This window comes from Tauraco erythrolophus, chromosome 9 (assembly GCF_009769465.1).
Source record: "Tauraco erythrolophus isolate bTauEry1 chromosome 9, bTauEry1.pri, whole genome shotgun sequence".
NCBI classification, from domain to species: Eukaryota; Metazoa; Chordata; class Aves; order Musophagiformes; family Musophagidae; genus Tauraco; species Tauraco erythrolophus.
In genome coordinates, this window is record NC_141473.1 from 18,066,968 (window position 1) to 18,084,026 (window position 17,059).

General features: G+C 38.1%; 1 protein-coding gene across 6 annotated transcripts in view; it reads right to left on the reverse strand.

Annotated features, from left to right (window-relative positions):
• The window catches only part of CPEB3 (cytoplasmic polyadenylation element binding protein 3), a 93,063-nt gene that overhangs the window by 22,374 nt on the left and 53,630 nt on the right, over positions 1 to 17,059 (reverse strand). For 3 of the 6 annotated variants that reach the window (XM_086616272.1, XM_086616270.1, XM_086616276.1), the window contains exons 5-7: positions 12,288 to 12,311; positions 7,388 to 7,555; positions 5,461 to 5,550 (exon numbers count right to left, since the gene is read on the reverse strand). In XM_086616272.1, the coding sequence (XP_086472398.1) occupies positions 5,461 to 5,550; positions 7,388 to 7,555; positions 12,288 to 12,311 (282 nt within the window). The remainder of the gene's footprint in view (positions 1 to 5,460; positions 5,551 to 7,387; positions 7,556 to 12,287; positions 12,312 to 17,059) is intronic. The other 3 variants (XM_086616275.1, XM_086616273.1, XM_086616274.1) reach the window with 2 other exon arrangements.

The window sequence follows — 17,059 nt, forward strand, 5'->3', positions numbered from 1 at the left end:
TTGCTGTGGGAAGACACGGGGACTGCAAATTACACACGTGGCCTCAGACGCCGTTGGGTAAAGGACTAACACTGTGCATGTGTGTGTTGGGACATATGAAATCAAAGTTCAAAGAAGATATCGCTGTTTGCCTTGCAATGCACTTCTGGATAAGGAACGTCAGTTTCCATTCGAGTGAGTATCGGATCTCTGACTTCAGTCGTTAAAATACAAAAATTGGCTAGGCGTTTCGTGCTGGACTTTGGTGGTACAGTCTTAGATCATTTAAGCAAAAGCAATTAGTTTCCCTACAATAGGCTGCTGTATTTGGACAAACCAGATACCTTGTGAATATGGCAGATGAAATTAGAATTATGATTCCATGCTTTCTCCTCACAACCATTCATTCTTGCTCCTCTGGCAGAAGCCACTGCAGTGGCCATGAAATTAACCAGCAAATGGTCCTCATCCATGAAATCAAGATCAGTCAGAAGACTACCAACGACAGTGTTCCCATATAACGTTACCTTAGGAAGGTTCATAAGGAACGTTACCATCAGGAAGGTTCATACAGCCTGCTCCACCAGTTGTTTAGAATTAAAGCACGTGAATCACTTCACAATGTTACTTTGTGCAACTTTGCATGCACTATTTTCTTCTTTATGAGATCTTGTTCACCCTCAGTGTCCCCTGTGGAGCAGTAGGGACAACTGTGCTTGCTTGTATCAAACAACAGAATAACTAACTGAAGGACAGGGAAAACACAAGAGGATCAGAGTGTTGCATCACACATCTAAATCAACTGTAAAGACAAAGCATTCCTCACGTTTCAAACCATTCCTATCTCCAAGGTCTGCTCTACTTCATTTTCTCACACTATATCTCATCTTTATCCAAACACCAGTCCTCCTAAATGGAAAGGAACAGAGGAAGACTTTTGCATGATTTTTGTCATTTTAAAATACATTTTGCAGTTTTTAGTGATTGCTAGAAAAATCACAGTTATCACCAAGAAAAATCAGTAAAGACTGTTTTAAAAGTTGTTTTCAAGCTAGCAATCTGTTAAAAAAAACTAAAAGAATTTTTTTTTGAAACAGTTGGCACCATCTGTTTAATAAAAAAAAGGAAAAAAAAATACTGTAGTTAGCGGAAGCATTGCTTAACTCAGCAGAGCAGCAAATAAGTAAAAAATCCATCAATTTATGTTTCAATAAGTACAAATTATCTGGATTTTGCCAGAGTGAAATAGACTGTGTCATGGTAATGTGTAAATACATTTGATAACATTCTTTGGCACATATTTCATTATTTCTCAATATCTCACAGGTACTCAAAAAATACTTAGCCACAAACCACATTTAATTCCCAAAACTCTGTGGTGAAAGCCAAGTAAACACATTACGAACCAGGCATCTGCTTACTCAAGACCAACACATGGCATTTATAATTTTGCCGGTTCGTTACTAACACACCCAAACAGATGCGAAAGGAAGTCATCCATCAGGCGATGGTAATGGATTTGCCTTATTCAGAAGAAAAGCATCAAAATCACCTCATGGATGACACTGACATGAAAAGCTTTACAGTGCCCAGGAGGGGTAAACGAAACGTTCAGGCAATCACACCCATGCTCAGAACAAGAAACAGCGACCTCTTACACACACCATCGGTTACCAGCTTCTCTTGCCCAAGGGCATAACGCACGCTTTCAGTGACAGAGCAGCTGGGTGCCACAGGTCTCTCTTCTCTCAGCAACCTAAACATTGAACTCACTGGCAACCAATGCATCCTATAAGGGCTGTTTGATCTATCAGATGATTTTGGTTTTATTCTTACAACCACCAAAACTCAACCATTGACCAAGCCAGATCGCTTTCCCAAGCACATGCTCACAGTGTATTGTGATGTCAGGCAAGATTCAGTAAGGGTTACCAAAATCTAGAATATCTGGGAAAACAGGAAAACCCGGATAATATAGATAGTATAGATGTGCTTGAGGAATATGGTGCAGACACATCCATGTTGATCTGTGATCACCCAAGGTCTAAAATCATAATGCTGGCACTGCACTAAATAAGCCTTGTGTAACTCGCTATGCTGGAGATGGCAACCCAGCATATTTCACACACAACCAGTTTATGTCCATCAGGTCCAGCACTAAACTTGAGATAACATGCCTAAGCAGGCCTGTTCTAACACCATCCTGCTCAGGATGCCAAATCCAGGAAAAACTTCTTTGTCCAAGCTAAACACTGCAGCAATGTTTCTGGACCCCAGCTAGTCCTGAAAACGGCTTACATGCCACTGCACCTAAGCTAGTCAACCATATCAACTAATAAATTAGCTAATAAGGCTTGCTAGAAATGACTACACATCTATAGCCTCGCTTGCCCACTAAACTAACCAGATAAAGCCCTCGGGGCGGTCACTAGACTGTAAGCAACATTTTATTTCAATCTTTCAGATTTCATGCTTCATCAGATTAACCATGGCCAACAGTTCTGCAGCCTTTTGTTCCTAGTTCTAAGAATATCAAGTGTTCTTAATAGAGTGCAACTATAGGGAATTCACATGTCGCACCAACATAGTAAACGTTCCACAAATTCAGTAAATTATACCAAGTAGTAGATACTGGAAGTCTGTATTAATACACTCAGGACTTCGAGAGATGCCATCACCGGATGCAACTATGAAGACAGAATACCACGATGTAAAACTACCCCGGTGTAAAACTCAGCCGACTGTGCTGACCCATGGCATCAACTACAGATGTTGTCTGCTCCAAACCTCTAACCAAATGCTTATCAAAGCAAACAAACCAAAAAATACTGAGCTCTATTACAAGTCCCGACACTGCCCACTGTCTGACCCTACAGACACGAAGGAGTCATGAGAAAAGGCCATCATTCAAAAGGACACTAATGTCTGTCTGGAGGTGATGGCATATTTTGAGGAAGAGCAGGGTTCAACTTTACTGCCAGTGGGGCACATTCAGGTAGGTGGGAGAAGCCTTGGAGGTCAGGCTTTATTAATGGGTGAACACAGATTAGCCTCCACATCATCCCGGCAATCCAATTTTCCTGTTTTCCTTCAAGATTGCTAGCACACAAAAAATAACTAATTCTCTCTTCTAGAATTTAATTTGTCTTTTTTTTTTTGACATATTTTCCCTTAGAAAGAATCATATTCAAAATGTCAGAGAATTTACAGACTAGCAACGCAGCATGGAAGAGATGATATCTAGAAAAAGGAAGGGAGAAAAAATTTTTGAATTCACGAGTATTTGGCAGCTAAGTCAGTCATGTCACTGAATTTTGTACCAAGCATAATTTCAAATATCTCATTTCATGGTATTTTTTAAAGAAATGCCTGATAATGCATCAAAACAGCTTAAAATAAAACTGAAAAAAAATAATAAAAAAGAAAGACTTAATTTTAGTTCTAAAGGAACTTCTAATGAAAAACAGCAGTGGAGACATTTTATTGTGGTGCTTCTATCAATGATTCCATAACAAGTTTAGAAAAGAAGTACTCTTTGTATAGAAAACAGACCAAAAAGCTGCGGAAAAAAAAATTGTAACACACATTCAGGCTTTACCCTTTGACTCCTGGTAGTAATATTCCATCTTCTATGCAGATGCTGCCTATATGGGATCACAGAAAGTCCAGCACATTTGACTGACCAAGCTTAACATGACTGTAAGTGAATCTCCAAGATAGGAATGCAGGACGTATGATGCTGCAGCCCCGACTGATAACGAAGAAGTCAGTTATAAATAAATCTGGAACAGTTGGGATTGACTGTTGTTTAGCACTTTCAGGCAGACACTCAGGGCAACTGGCAGGGGCTTTGAAAGCTGTTTCCTCTATTAGAGTCACGACAAAAATAGAAGTGAGGCTGCATTCCCTTGTCTTCTGCTAAAATAGATCGTACTCAAAAACATTTTTACAAGTTTGGCGAGGCATAACTAGTCCACTGTCACATACAGAACAAAATCATAACTGGAAGTCCCATGTTGATCTACCATGAATAGTTCCTTATTGAATTAATAAGAAAAAAAAAAAAAAAGAAAAAAGTGGAGAGTGCTAAGAGATATTAGGGACAAGGAGAAACCAGTTTTACTACAGTGGGTTTTTTTAACTTGTAAGTGAAGGTACAGTCAGAATTCAGAAGCCAGAAAGACCCTAAAGACCTCTAAAAATAAAATAAAAAGGGAAAATCATATATTTTACCAACTGTCCTCAGGAACATATGGGGTTTTTTTGAGTTTTGGGGTGTTTTGTTGCTGGTTTTGAGTTTGTTTTGTTTTGGTTTTAAATTTAAGAACAGATGTTGTATAACAACTACTGACAGCAAGGCTGAGTTGTGAGAATGGAACAGGAAGGAGGGAGCACATATGGGGTTTTGTTCTGGTTTTAAGTGCCTCAAATACTGTTTACAGGGCAAGTATTTGTCACAGAGTTATCCTGCCTCCAGCACTTATGCTTCCAGAGAAATTAAGTTGGCTTTTATCTGTGGGATTTTTACAGTCAAAATAAATCTATCAAAATATTGTAGGATAGTTCACTGACTGAACAGCCCATTCTGCCAAAAAATGGGCAGTGGCCTTAATGACCAATTAAGAGCTTTCAGGTTCAGTGAGAACAGAAAATCTTCACATATAGATCAGAAATGCCGCGTATAACCTCATGCTGCTGTTTCGGATCATGAGCGAACTCCCAGACTGTATGCAAGAGGCACGCATAACGGACAACAGAATGTACATAGCAAATGCAAACTCACAGGAGACGCTAGGAGACAGCCAGAGCAATGTGATGTAGTCAAGTAATTCTCCTGAACAGGTTTCCCATAAACAGTTCTTTCTCAACCCAAACAGGTCTGCAGAGCGTTTTGCTGACAGGTATGAAGTTGCCCCACCTCCACGCGCTCTAGACCACCCTGACCCAAATCAGCTCCAGCCCAGAAACTGACTGTGGTGCGTGCTGCCAGCCTGCCCGCTATTAGTGGAGCTCCTTCCTGCAGTTCAGCACCCAGCAAACCCCGATGCAACCTTGTTGTTCTGAGCAGGATCACAGCTTCTTGGGTCAGAACACACAAAGTGGACTCGTGCTTCCCTACAAAATACTATGTACCAAATCCACCAGTGACTTCCAGCTATTATTCCTATCGTTTCTACAATATGCAAACTGCAACAGAATCAGCACTAGGAAATTCCTGCAATTTGCCGTCTAAAGCAAGCCTAGATAAATTAAGACATGATTCAAGGACTCCAGGACTGCTGAAAAAGTACACACACAGAACCACATTTCAGTCACCGAACTGTGTTTTTTCCATCATGAGAACTGCTGAAAAGATGCTTGTTGAAAGAGAGAAAATTCATCACAAAGAGTCAAAACTTTTCTTTGTAATGGATTGCCACATTGCAGACATAGTTTCCTTTTACTAGAACAGCCTGCATGAATGTATTTTAAACTAATTACCTTTAGGTGGAAAATATGACTTGCTTTCAGCTTTGTGAGGCCAGTCCACCACAAGAGGTCCAAACCTACGAAAGCTGGCAGTGATCTCATCTACAAAAAACAAAGGAGGCACCTTAGAGAGAATCTGAAGACTGACAGTGGCAAGGTAAAAATTCTTACTTAAAATAATAAAAAAAGAGACACTATTTTCTACACCTATTAAGAACAGTGAAAACTGCAATAATGTACATATAAGATACCTAAATATTCTTTCACCTCTATGCCATACATGCTTGCTTAGAAAAGTAATTTTGTATTCAACTAATGCAAGTTTGCAGCAGGATTAAACGCAAACATGATCCATTAGAAGTGAATATGCTTCAGCTGTGGTCTATTTCTAATTATAGCTGCAAAGCAGGGTCAGATGCAGCCACACAGGGCTGATGGAGGAGCTACATGTCAGCATGGCCACTCCTTGCAGCATGCCCTAGAAACCAGGCTGCATCAGGTCATGCGACTGTGGGGATTTCACCTTCCTCAGTCCCCTCTGGAAACCTGCCTTGAATTACCATGTTATTTCTTTGCTTTTAAAGCATCAATTTACAAACACTGCGGAACACACATCTCAAACTATCCTATAGGACAATTTTGTTTTACACGCAAATGCTTCAGAAAAAAGTATTTTTTAAAAAAATCTTTTTTCTCAATGCATCTATTTATGTTCTTTAAAGAAAGAATTAGTTTAAGATAGTCTGTTGTGATGCTAGACAGATCAGAGCAACAATCCATCAGGAGAAAAGTCTGAAGAGAAAAGCAGTGGTTTTACAGTTTTTTCATTGCTGTTTGAGATGTGTCCAGTTTATCTGACCCCATGAGCTGCACATGAGATTTTTCAAGCAACTAGACCCACAAAACACATACCGCATAACTCAGGAGCTGAAGGAAAAAGGTGTTACTGAAGTAGACCTCTCATGGAAGAGGGTAACAGCTCCCGAGTGGCCATGTTACTTCCTCACAGGACAGGCTGGGCATACATTTTGATTCTGAGTGACCCAGCAATGTTCACGTCAGTTGTACCTGTGTTGGCCTGCTTCTTCTTACAGCTGGGGATTCAGATTACCCAGCAGTCCCTGTATTGACAGTCCTGCAGCTCATGATGTGACACGGGAACTGCATTTGAGCCATTTGTAAACCACGGACTGGCAACTCATGCTGTTTCTTTATTAACATTGCATGTGGTTTAGGCTTCAGTTTAGCAGAGCAGCTTTGGAGATCCCTCTCTTTTCCTTATAACGCATTCTCAAATTCCCTGTATATGCCAATTGAAGCTAGGTAGTGGTGAATTCCAGTTATAATATGAAAAATACACCAAAACCTCACAATTTTGGTTTGGGAGTCAGGGTGTCTGGGGGCACATACAAGTAGAGCAGGTTTTGATTGAGATTGAGAAAAACCCTGACCATCTCTACTAAGCTGGTTATTATTTTGTTACCATGTTAATTGCACTACATTTGTCAACTGAACACTGCATATATGCTGGATATAAGAGCTGATTAATTAAAGGACTGTATTAACAAAGTCCTCAAAGTCAACCCTATCTTTTAAAAAGAACAGGGGAAAACTATGGAGGAGTGACAATACCCACTAAGTTCCCTTTTTCAGCTTTCCCACTTTACATATGCGGGAACACAGCTGCTATTGCAGATTAGAAGACCCGCTATGCAGGCATTTCTGTCTCGTCTCTTCTGATCTACAGTACAAAAGAATGTCATGTAAATTCTCAGGTGTTGCAGAGGGTGGTGGTGGTTGGTTGTTCTAAATAATGCCACAAGCACTACAAGTGACATACCTGCAGAAATACATTTGTTTTTATGAAAATCTGACCTTTTAAAAGTAATTATATGAAAGCCAATTCCCGCATCTCACCAATGTAACTTATTCACAGTACCTTCATCAATGTCAGGAGGAAGACCTCCAACAAACACCTTTCTAGAATAGCGTTCCACTCTTTCACCATTCTGACAGCGTGTTGGCGAGCTGAGACCCGATGATAACGACTGATCACCATGACTGTCGTCTAGGAAGCCATCTTCAAAAGGAAAGAGTGAAGACCGACCTGTAACAGATTTTGTAGTATCTATAGTTAACGCTATTTCCTGGAGAATTAAATATTTCAGTAAAAAAAAAAAAAGTTATGTTTTCCTTTTACTCTTTTGCTTTAACAGAATTTGCATTAAAGGGCCCAGCTAAGTGGTCCAGTTATCCCAATGATGTTCATTAGTATTGCTTCTATTTTTCTAAGACTGTATTATCCTTACAAGACAATAAACCTAATTTAGCTTTAAAATAAACTCTTGCAAACGGCTAGCAATAAAACCAACCAGTTATCTGATGAAATTGTGTGTCATATAGCTATAGAAGGAGCCTTTGTAAGAGTTACATTTCAAATCGATGCTTAGAGATTTAAATATTCCATAACAGATCTTGAAGGAATGATCTTAAAGAGGAGATCCTTCAAGCCATTGCACTGCCGAACCGGACTGTCTTCTTCAGAGTGCTTTACAGGGTCCTAACCACAAGGGCTGCGTCACTTCCTCCTCGAGTGGACAGAGGCCCAGACTGAGTAGGGGGGCAAACAGCAAAATAAACATAGAAAAACCTTGTGTTGTGGATATTAAAAATGTAGGTGAAACACGAAGCTTAGCTAACAGGAAAAAAAAAAAATCTTTAAAATATTCTTAAACCACAAAAAACTTGCACTTGAAGAAAAAGTTGTTTGCTAGGACAGCCTGTCAAGCTGTTACTCAGTTAAGTAATGAGTTAACAACAAGCAATATACATGGCTGCTACATGGTTCATGAAAAGTAAAGAATTTATTTGTGATCATCTGATGCAATTAACTTGTTGCTATTACTACGGAAGTATACACACATTATCTTAAGAATAGTCTTATTAACCCAGAAGATAAAGAAATATTGAAAGTTTGTATGTAAGCAGCACTGGAGAACATGCCAACTTTGGAATTTAATAATTCCCTATACCTGAGTTGAAAAATAAATCCTGCGATGTAGAGAGATGTATAAATGGGAACCCCATCTCAACTCTGAAAACGCTAACAGTTCCCTCATATTGTGGAGGATTGCTACAGGGGATGGAATCATAATTAATTGATACAAACAGTTTATAAAGGGGTTAATTACAAATATAAATAGCAGGGCACATAATTAAATTCAAAGGTAATGGATCACATGAAACTGGCTTCCAGCAAGACCTAAGGAAGAATTAATCCCACATTGGTAACAGCACAGCGAAGTACAGGAAATAAAAATGAGCAAGGAGAAAAATCAAGACTTGCAGAGGGACACTAGTCAGAAAAACACTGAAATACACTGAAACTATCAATAACAGTCTCCAGCAGTAAAGGACAGATTACAAAAAGAATAAGCAACTCTATATTTGGAAAACAAGCTAACAAACAAAAACCAGGAAGGATGTTCTGACTGACAAAGAACACCAGCCGGATTTTTTTAATGAACAGCAGGCACTAGAAAAGTCTTGATTAAAAAGAATATATTGAATGCACAACATTGACAGAGATCACAGATGCAAAAATCCACTGAAGCAAAAAATCCTACTGTGCTTTTAAGCACCAACATAAAAAAACAGGGTAAGTGCCACAATCACAGAAGGATTTAGAGATGCTACTCTTCAAAGTCTAGTATAACTGGTTGTCAGAAATGGTGGGTTTAGAGCATAAAACAGGAAAGACTATTGATGAATATTCCATTAAGGGACAAACAGGTCATGCACATACATAAACATATGCATTTCAGCATAAAAGAGAACACATGCATGAGAGAAATAATAATTAGGAAGGCTAAAATTGTGTAAAAATATCAAATCAAAACCCACTAAAAAGTATGAAATTTGAAAATACCCATAAGAGAATGACATTACTAGGAAGCTAAATAATCTTTTCGTTCCCACCCCCCACCCTACCTGCTTGTAAAAGATAAAACCAACAATAAACACAAGCCGTTAGTGGAAGTCGACATATCAAATTAATAGATACTAGAACAAGGTGTTCAACTAAAATACAGGTCCACAGAGGAGGCTGAGTAAGTGCTGAGTTCTTAAGGAAATAATAAAAATGCACAGCAGCTTTATTAAAAAAGCTATCACCTCTTACACCAGATGCTTGACAGCATGCAAGCATGGTACTCATCTTAAGTAAATGCAAAACATGACCTAAAACTTTATAGTTAAGTCACGTATAGAGTTAAATGTATGAAGGACATGTTTAAAATAATGGAAAGCACACAGACAAGGGAATAGGGAATGACTGTTCACTGTCTCTTCTGGTAAGGGGAAACTGAAGTGCATTGAACACAATCAGTACATGGCAAGGCTGAAAGGAAGTCAAACTGTGGAACTCCTTGCCACAGGCTTTTTAGGATGCTGAAAAGTTTATGTAGGTTCAAAAAGTGAATGAGCAAAAACAGGAGAAAAATCTATTCTGAAGCAATGAATATTGAGACATCACCTCAGGAAACCCCCAGAGGCAAATCTCTGGGAGAGTATTATGAGAAAGCATCACTAAATGCCCTATTTTCAATATTCTCGTGCCCCTCCCCTGGCATCTCTGAGTTGTCAGTGTAGCAGACTAGATTTAGGCTGATTTCCCATAGCTGTGCTTACATCTGTACCTGAAAAACTGGTTGTAAAAGTTAAAAACAAGGTACATAAAAGAACATGACTCAACAGCTCTAAGCATGATACCTGTGAAGAAATGCTCACCTCTTTACTCAAAGAAAACAGAGGATAGAATAGAGCACTGATAAGTTATGGTAAGCCCCAAGAAATTTCTGACAAAACCTCTTCTCACTGACGATGCTTAGTCACAGCGGCAGAATCAAATGCTAATTAAAATATCCAAGAATAATAAACATGAAATGACTCCCTGCACAGATTCACCTCTGGGTACTCTGCGTATACCACAATACAAATGATAAAAACAGTAACAGAGGAATATATGAGAACATTTTATAAAAAACATCATTTTTTAACAGACTACTGTAGAATTTCATGTTTGTTAAGCTTAAGAAAGCTCAAAACAACATTAGAAAATTCAACGTAATGACAAAGCATGAATATCACAAACTTTAATATTGTATGAATAAGGCAAGTCACAAAATCCCTAACAATAATGACGAGACACAAGCACACACACACAAATCTACTTGTTACTATAGAAAAGCCTGAATTTGACATCAGAAACAATTATGGTGTGAAACATGATTTTTGGTAGAGTAAAAAAAAAATAAAAATCTGAAAGTACAGCACATTCAGAACTTGTTTGCCCTGTTTTTTCATCTCTACATTTTGTATAAAACAGCCTACACTGTATTCATCAGAATTACTGCCACACTACTATATTTCATTTCTACAAGTAAACATGAGTTGCAAGAAGTTAACAGTGTCCAACTGATTCCCACCTCCTTCCCTACTTTGGTGCCATGTGATCAACCTGGAAACAGTTGCCACAATCTTAAAATGAAATTAAAGTGTTCACATGCATAGAGAGTATACAGGATTATATACTCCACATACTTTCCCATTTGTTTCAGTACCATGAAAGCACTGAAAAAAGTAAGCATCAGGATGCTTTCAATATCTGTTAACAATAGCCTGTTCCCTGGAAGTGGGGGAAAAATAGGAAGTAAGTTTGTGAGGAAAAACGTAATTCTTTTCTTCTTGTTTTATCTATGAAGTAAACACTAAAATCAGTCAGCTTTGAACAAAACCAGCTCAAATTCTGTATTATAAACTGCGTTAGTACTAACTGTGTTAGTTAGCCTACCACCTTAATCTGCCCAGATGTGCAAACTACAAGTTATTTGTACCCTATCAGCTTGCTTGTAGAGCCAGCTTTGTCCCTAAGCTTCTTCCTAAACATGATGCAAATTCTACATTTAAAAAAGGAAGTGATGTCACATGCATAGCTGTCACAGAACATACATGAAAAAGAAGAAAAAAAAAAAAAAGTTTAATGGCAAAGTACCCCAAGCAGATGGCTCTGCCCAACTCTAATTGTTAAAAGCTGCAATCTTTACTGCTATTTTCTCAGTAAAAACAGTCTGTGTAAACTACAGCAGAGTACATAAACGTAAGGTACATTAGTAGTTTTGCGGGTAGTCAGCGAGCTTGTTATTGTCCATGTTCATTAATCTCTCAGAATGGATTTATATGCAGCACTGTATATTTGTAAAATGTTTTATTTTTTAAGGGTTGCCTATGATGAAATAAAGCTAAAAAGTGCTCAAATACTGTATCTTTTTATTATTATTATCATAAATATTCACTGTTAAGGACAGTTATTAGTATTGGTATTCACAGTGTTCTACCTAAGGCAATCCAATGTAATACTCCAGTGTAATATTCAGTAAAGGTGCTTCATCTAAGACAAAAGTATTTTTGAAGTGTTCAATGCACTAGTTAAATATTGCAGTTCTACTAAAAAAAAAAACCACAAAGCTGAAAACAATCTTTTTTTTTTGAATGCTAGACATTTAAAGTCATAAATGTGTGTCATGAAAGAGTCTTTACATTCTGTCATCCTCCAGTTCACTAGTAATAGCAACACACTTGAAGTTATCAGCTCAATATCATCATTGCTTTAAACTGCTATTAAAAGGGAGATGTTTTGCAAATGAAGAATATGAGATTGATTTATACAAAGCAATTGATCAACCAAATAATGTTAAAATTGGTAACATCATCTTATAAAAGAACTAAATATTTATTTCTCCCACTATTCAGCAAACAAAACATTTAGTAAATACTTTTACCTCTTCTCCGCCCATAGCTCCTGGCTGCATGTAAACACAGAAGAAAATTGTCGGTACAGCTGTCATTAGATTTAGCTCCAAAAGCAAAGAAAATGTAGCTTCTACCTCTTCTCTTTTATCCCTCCCACCATAAAGAAGGAAAAAGACATTCAAAAAGTTCAAGATGAAATTCAAACAACTCAATACAAGAGAAAAAGTTTGAAGATGACACAGCCGGGACGGGGGAAGAAGAAAAAAAAAAAAAAGAAAAAAGGAACATATCTGCTGTGCAAGTTTTCTATATAGCAAAGGTATTAAAAAAAAATCAGGCATATCAGACTTACAGTACTATAAAATAATAATTTAGGACTGTGGTTTTAAGAGGCAATAAACATCATCAACAGTAATCCTAATTAAAAGAATTCATTTTGCATTTAATTAATTAGTTGTGGAGAACATATTTTCCCAGTTAGGTTTCAATTTAAATAATTTACCATCTGTAAATACTAAAATCCTACCAAACCAATGCAAACTCAGTAGCCAGTACGTTCAGATGAATGAAAAACAGCTTGACAAAATGTCTCTGTAACTACCAGAATTAATACAGCCTTTCAATGAGACGTGCATCACCGGCAAAATCCACAATGCTGAACAAGCTCAGAAGCATATTTCATGATATAATGGGAAAAGCAGCAAAAAGCAGCAGGTTTTGATCTGAAATTTTAGAATACCAGAAAATAATCTGGAAAACTCTGTCTTCTACACAGGGACTTCAATCTGTCACAAAAGATATCTGTGGTCTTCCAAGGTAATCAAATGTGGAAGGCGAGGGATCAGGTAGAGCTTTTCAACAGGAAGTAAGCTTAGGCCACAGGTAATAGAGCTTTGTTTTGTTTCTTTCCCTCTTCATTGCAATACTATTCATGTTCCTCCTGGTTCCCAACCCCATCTAATTTCCAAACCTAACACACTGCCTTCCGATCCTGCCCTACACGCCCAGGCTTCAGGCGTGGTTCCTTTAGCTCTCCCTTAGCCCACTTCATCTAGTTCCCACTCTCTCCTCTATCCCAGAGCAAGGCTGAACCTCCTTCAGCACGGGCACTAGTTACCTCTCTTCTACCCAAGTGCTTCTTCCTCAAACCCTGAAGCAACACCGTACACTTATGTGTTTTCCTCCCGCCATCAATAAGGCCACAAAAGAGCAACTACATGATTATTTCATTACCGGGATTAAAAAAGTCAAGGGCTATGAGGAAGAACTGTTTCCCATTTTATGTTCAACATGACGTCAGTAGAAGCTGCATGGACAACTCTTCAGCCACAGTGAGGTAGTCAGTAAGCCCTGAAACAGACTCTGCTCCTTGCACAGAAAGCAATAGGGAGAATTAATACTAGAGTTGGCTTTGCAGCAAGGATAAAAGTAACCCTCCTTCTAGTTTCTAGTTACTGCGAGAGCCACGTTTTATTAGTTATTATGATGGCAAAGAACCACCGTCAGACCTCAGTTAGCAAGTCTGTGTCTTGCTGAATGCTCGTACACCAAAAAAATCATAATGTATCAAGGTATAGCTATCAACACATTTTGAGAGTAATTTATTTGAAGGAGGATTCTCAAACAGAATGCTACCAATCTAAAAATTAAATAAAGAAGCATTACTATGGTATGAGATGAAAGAGACGGCTGTGTTTCTTTTTAAGAAAATAAAGCTTTATATGGTTCATGTAAACATTTAGGCTTTGAACAAGATAACAGTACATGATGGCAGAAATATACCACAGACTTCTGCAAATTTTAGAATAACTTATTGCCATTCGTGTATTATAACACTTCTATGTTATACTGCACTGCATAACATTACTTTTATCTTACATATGTACTCACACACACAATCTTTATGTCCATAAAGTTTTACTGAAGGTATATTTACAATTCCCTGTGAATTCTAGGGAGGAAATAGTGCAATCCACTTAAGCAGGAGGACAGTCAGCCTAGTCAGCTTTTGCTGATTTGAAAACATTGCATCACATTTAAACACTCAAAGAAGGTGAAGTTTCACCATTCTTGATTATATTTTATACATGTATATACACACATACACATGTAATTTGAAGATTAACTCAATTTTATCCAGTGTTTACATTAAAATGTTACTTTTCCAGCAAGCTGACAGTTATTCAGCGTGGCAACTTAAGAATGTCAACACACAGTTCATTATGTTGTTTACAAAAGGTGCAAAATAACACTGTGTCATTTGAGACAAGTTAATAAAAAATACCCATCTTGTTCACAAGTCAAAGTTCAGAACACAACAGATTTAATAGAAGGAATGGTTCATCACGTAAATTTCATAACGCCTCCAGTTTGAGTAAATATTTTAGAAAATAAACCATTTAGAAATTCTTCTTGAATTAAGACATTTGGGAGTCAATAAGAAAATTATTGCACTACTACCAACAATGAAATTACCAGTGTTATATATATGAAGTTACCTTCTCTCTTGGAAAAGTCCCACAGAAGACAAAAGAAAAGAGACTGGGAGCTCCCAAAATTGTACCCACCACCAATGAAGCCACTCCCACATACTGTTTTTGGTGTCAAATACGAACATCATTTTGCACAGTAAATGACCTCCTGAAAGGTTTCGAAATTCAACACAGAAGTGATTCTTCCCTAGAAACCTTACAGAATATCACAGCATTAATGGAAACACAGCTGCTTGAAGAAGCCATGAGTACGTTTTCCCGTGTAACATGTGGAACTGTTGCAAGTAGGCACCCATCAGTTGTGCAACTCCCAGAACTATCACCACTGTGTTAGTGTTTCTCCATCCCTTTGCAACTTTCTTTAACTGACAGGTAGAAAGTTACATAACCACTACGTCCCAAATTGCCTTACTCAAATACAAAGGGACAATACATTCTTTTTTTACTTCCTGATAATTCTCTTGAAACTATTAACTCACCTCATGCCAGAAGCTGAGTGAATTTTTACAAACATGAAACTGTTGAAGAAGGGAACTCTAAGCTTTTTACAAATGAGCAAAACAAACTCTCCAAACCCCAAAAACTGCAATGCAATTAAGTAAATTTAGTACTAATGCTATTGGAATTCCCAAAAACCTGCAGCTAAGATTACCCATTGCTGCAATCAATCAGAACACACTCAACTGAAATGCTCAAACTTTAACTGCATCTCAAAGAAAGCTATATGAAACTGATGAAAAAGAACTTTAAGGGCTTGCATTTTGCAAACGTCTGTCTGGTGGTTAAGGGAGAAGGGGTCTGCTGGTGGCGTAAGAACGCACTTGCAAAGCTTTATGAAGAGCCACAAAACTCTTGAGATAACGTGGTTTATGAGGTGAGCATAGCTGCATGACACGCAGAAGCACACATCCACACAAGATAGCTCTCAAGGATTCAGAAGGAAGGAGTGGCCTAACAATTCTTGCCTGTGGTCCTGGAAAGGCAGAGGACCAGAACATCCACAGTGTGACAACGTTGGCAAGAGAAAAGAAAGTCATGTGGACAAGGGAAGTTACTCTGCTGTTTAAAGTTAACTCTTGCTCAGTTGATATACATCCTGAAAACCAGGTACATAACCACGCAGTGGAACATTGCTTACCATGTATCAACAAGTAAACCACCTTCGCTCTTCAGCTCACTGCTTAGGCTGGGAATAAGTTTGGGTTTTCCCTGTTGTTTGTGTTGGAAAGTTCCAACACAAAAAGAGACATTGTGTAACTTGTGCGATAAAAGCAAACCATGTAAATAAATACCAGAATTGCACAAACGATTTCTGAGAATTATTATTAGTAAGGAAAGTGTTCTGCAATTTATTTGAAAGAGATGAAGCCAAGTGACAACCAGCAGAAAAGACAAGACTTTCACTAAAACATATCCTTATAAACTTAGTGTATGTTAAAAGACAGACATGAACCATATAGCTCAGGGAGAATACCTGTGAGAGCTAATACGCCATGCCCTGCTGGGTAAGGCCAATGAACCATTCAGACAAGTGTTCAGTCTCCAATAGTAACACCAGAAAAAGCGTGTTACACCAGCACTATCAGTGACACGTTTCTCATCTACTACCTCAGCATTCACAGCCATTGGATGAAATGTGCTAGGAGGCACACTCACACATACTTGTAATTCCAGCTTAAAGGCCTTTTGTTAACAATTTCTCTAATGCTTTTTTGAACCTGCTGATACTATCTGCTTCCACAAATTCCTGTGGCAGTAAGTTCCAAAAGTAAACTATAGAAGCACTTCCTTTTGTGGATTTTAAATAGGTCTACCAGAAGTTTTACCAATTGCCCTGTTACTTGTAGCTCTGCGAAACATGGTGAACAGCCATTTTGCCATTCCCCTGTGATTTTTCTAAGGCTCTATCACATTCACCTTTAGCCTTCTCCTCTCCAAACTGAAACATTTCAGCTTCTTTAATCTCTTGGTAACTCAGTACAGTCACAGTAGAGAGACTACAAGAAAGAACAATTAGGAAAAGGAAAAAACATGGCTAATGGGGGAGTGGGAGGCAAGCTTCCAAAGGGGATAGAGAAAATTGAAATAGAGCAATGAAACTGATGTTCATTATTAGCCTCCTTAGCTTTACCCAATGCTGCAAAGACAAAAAGTTTAAAAACCCAGTTATGCGCTGTCACTGGTTTAATTTATTCCTATGTAATAGGATTATTCTGGTAGGAAGGCCATGAGAATACTTTTCCACAAAAAACTATGCATGCTTTAGGGCTTGTACTGGTTTACTATTCTGGTCTCAAATCACACCTGTA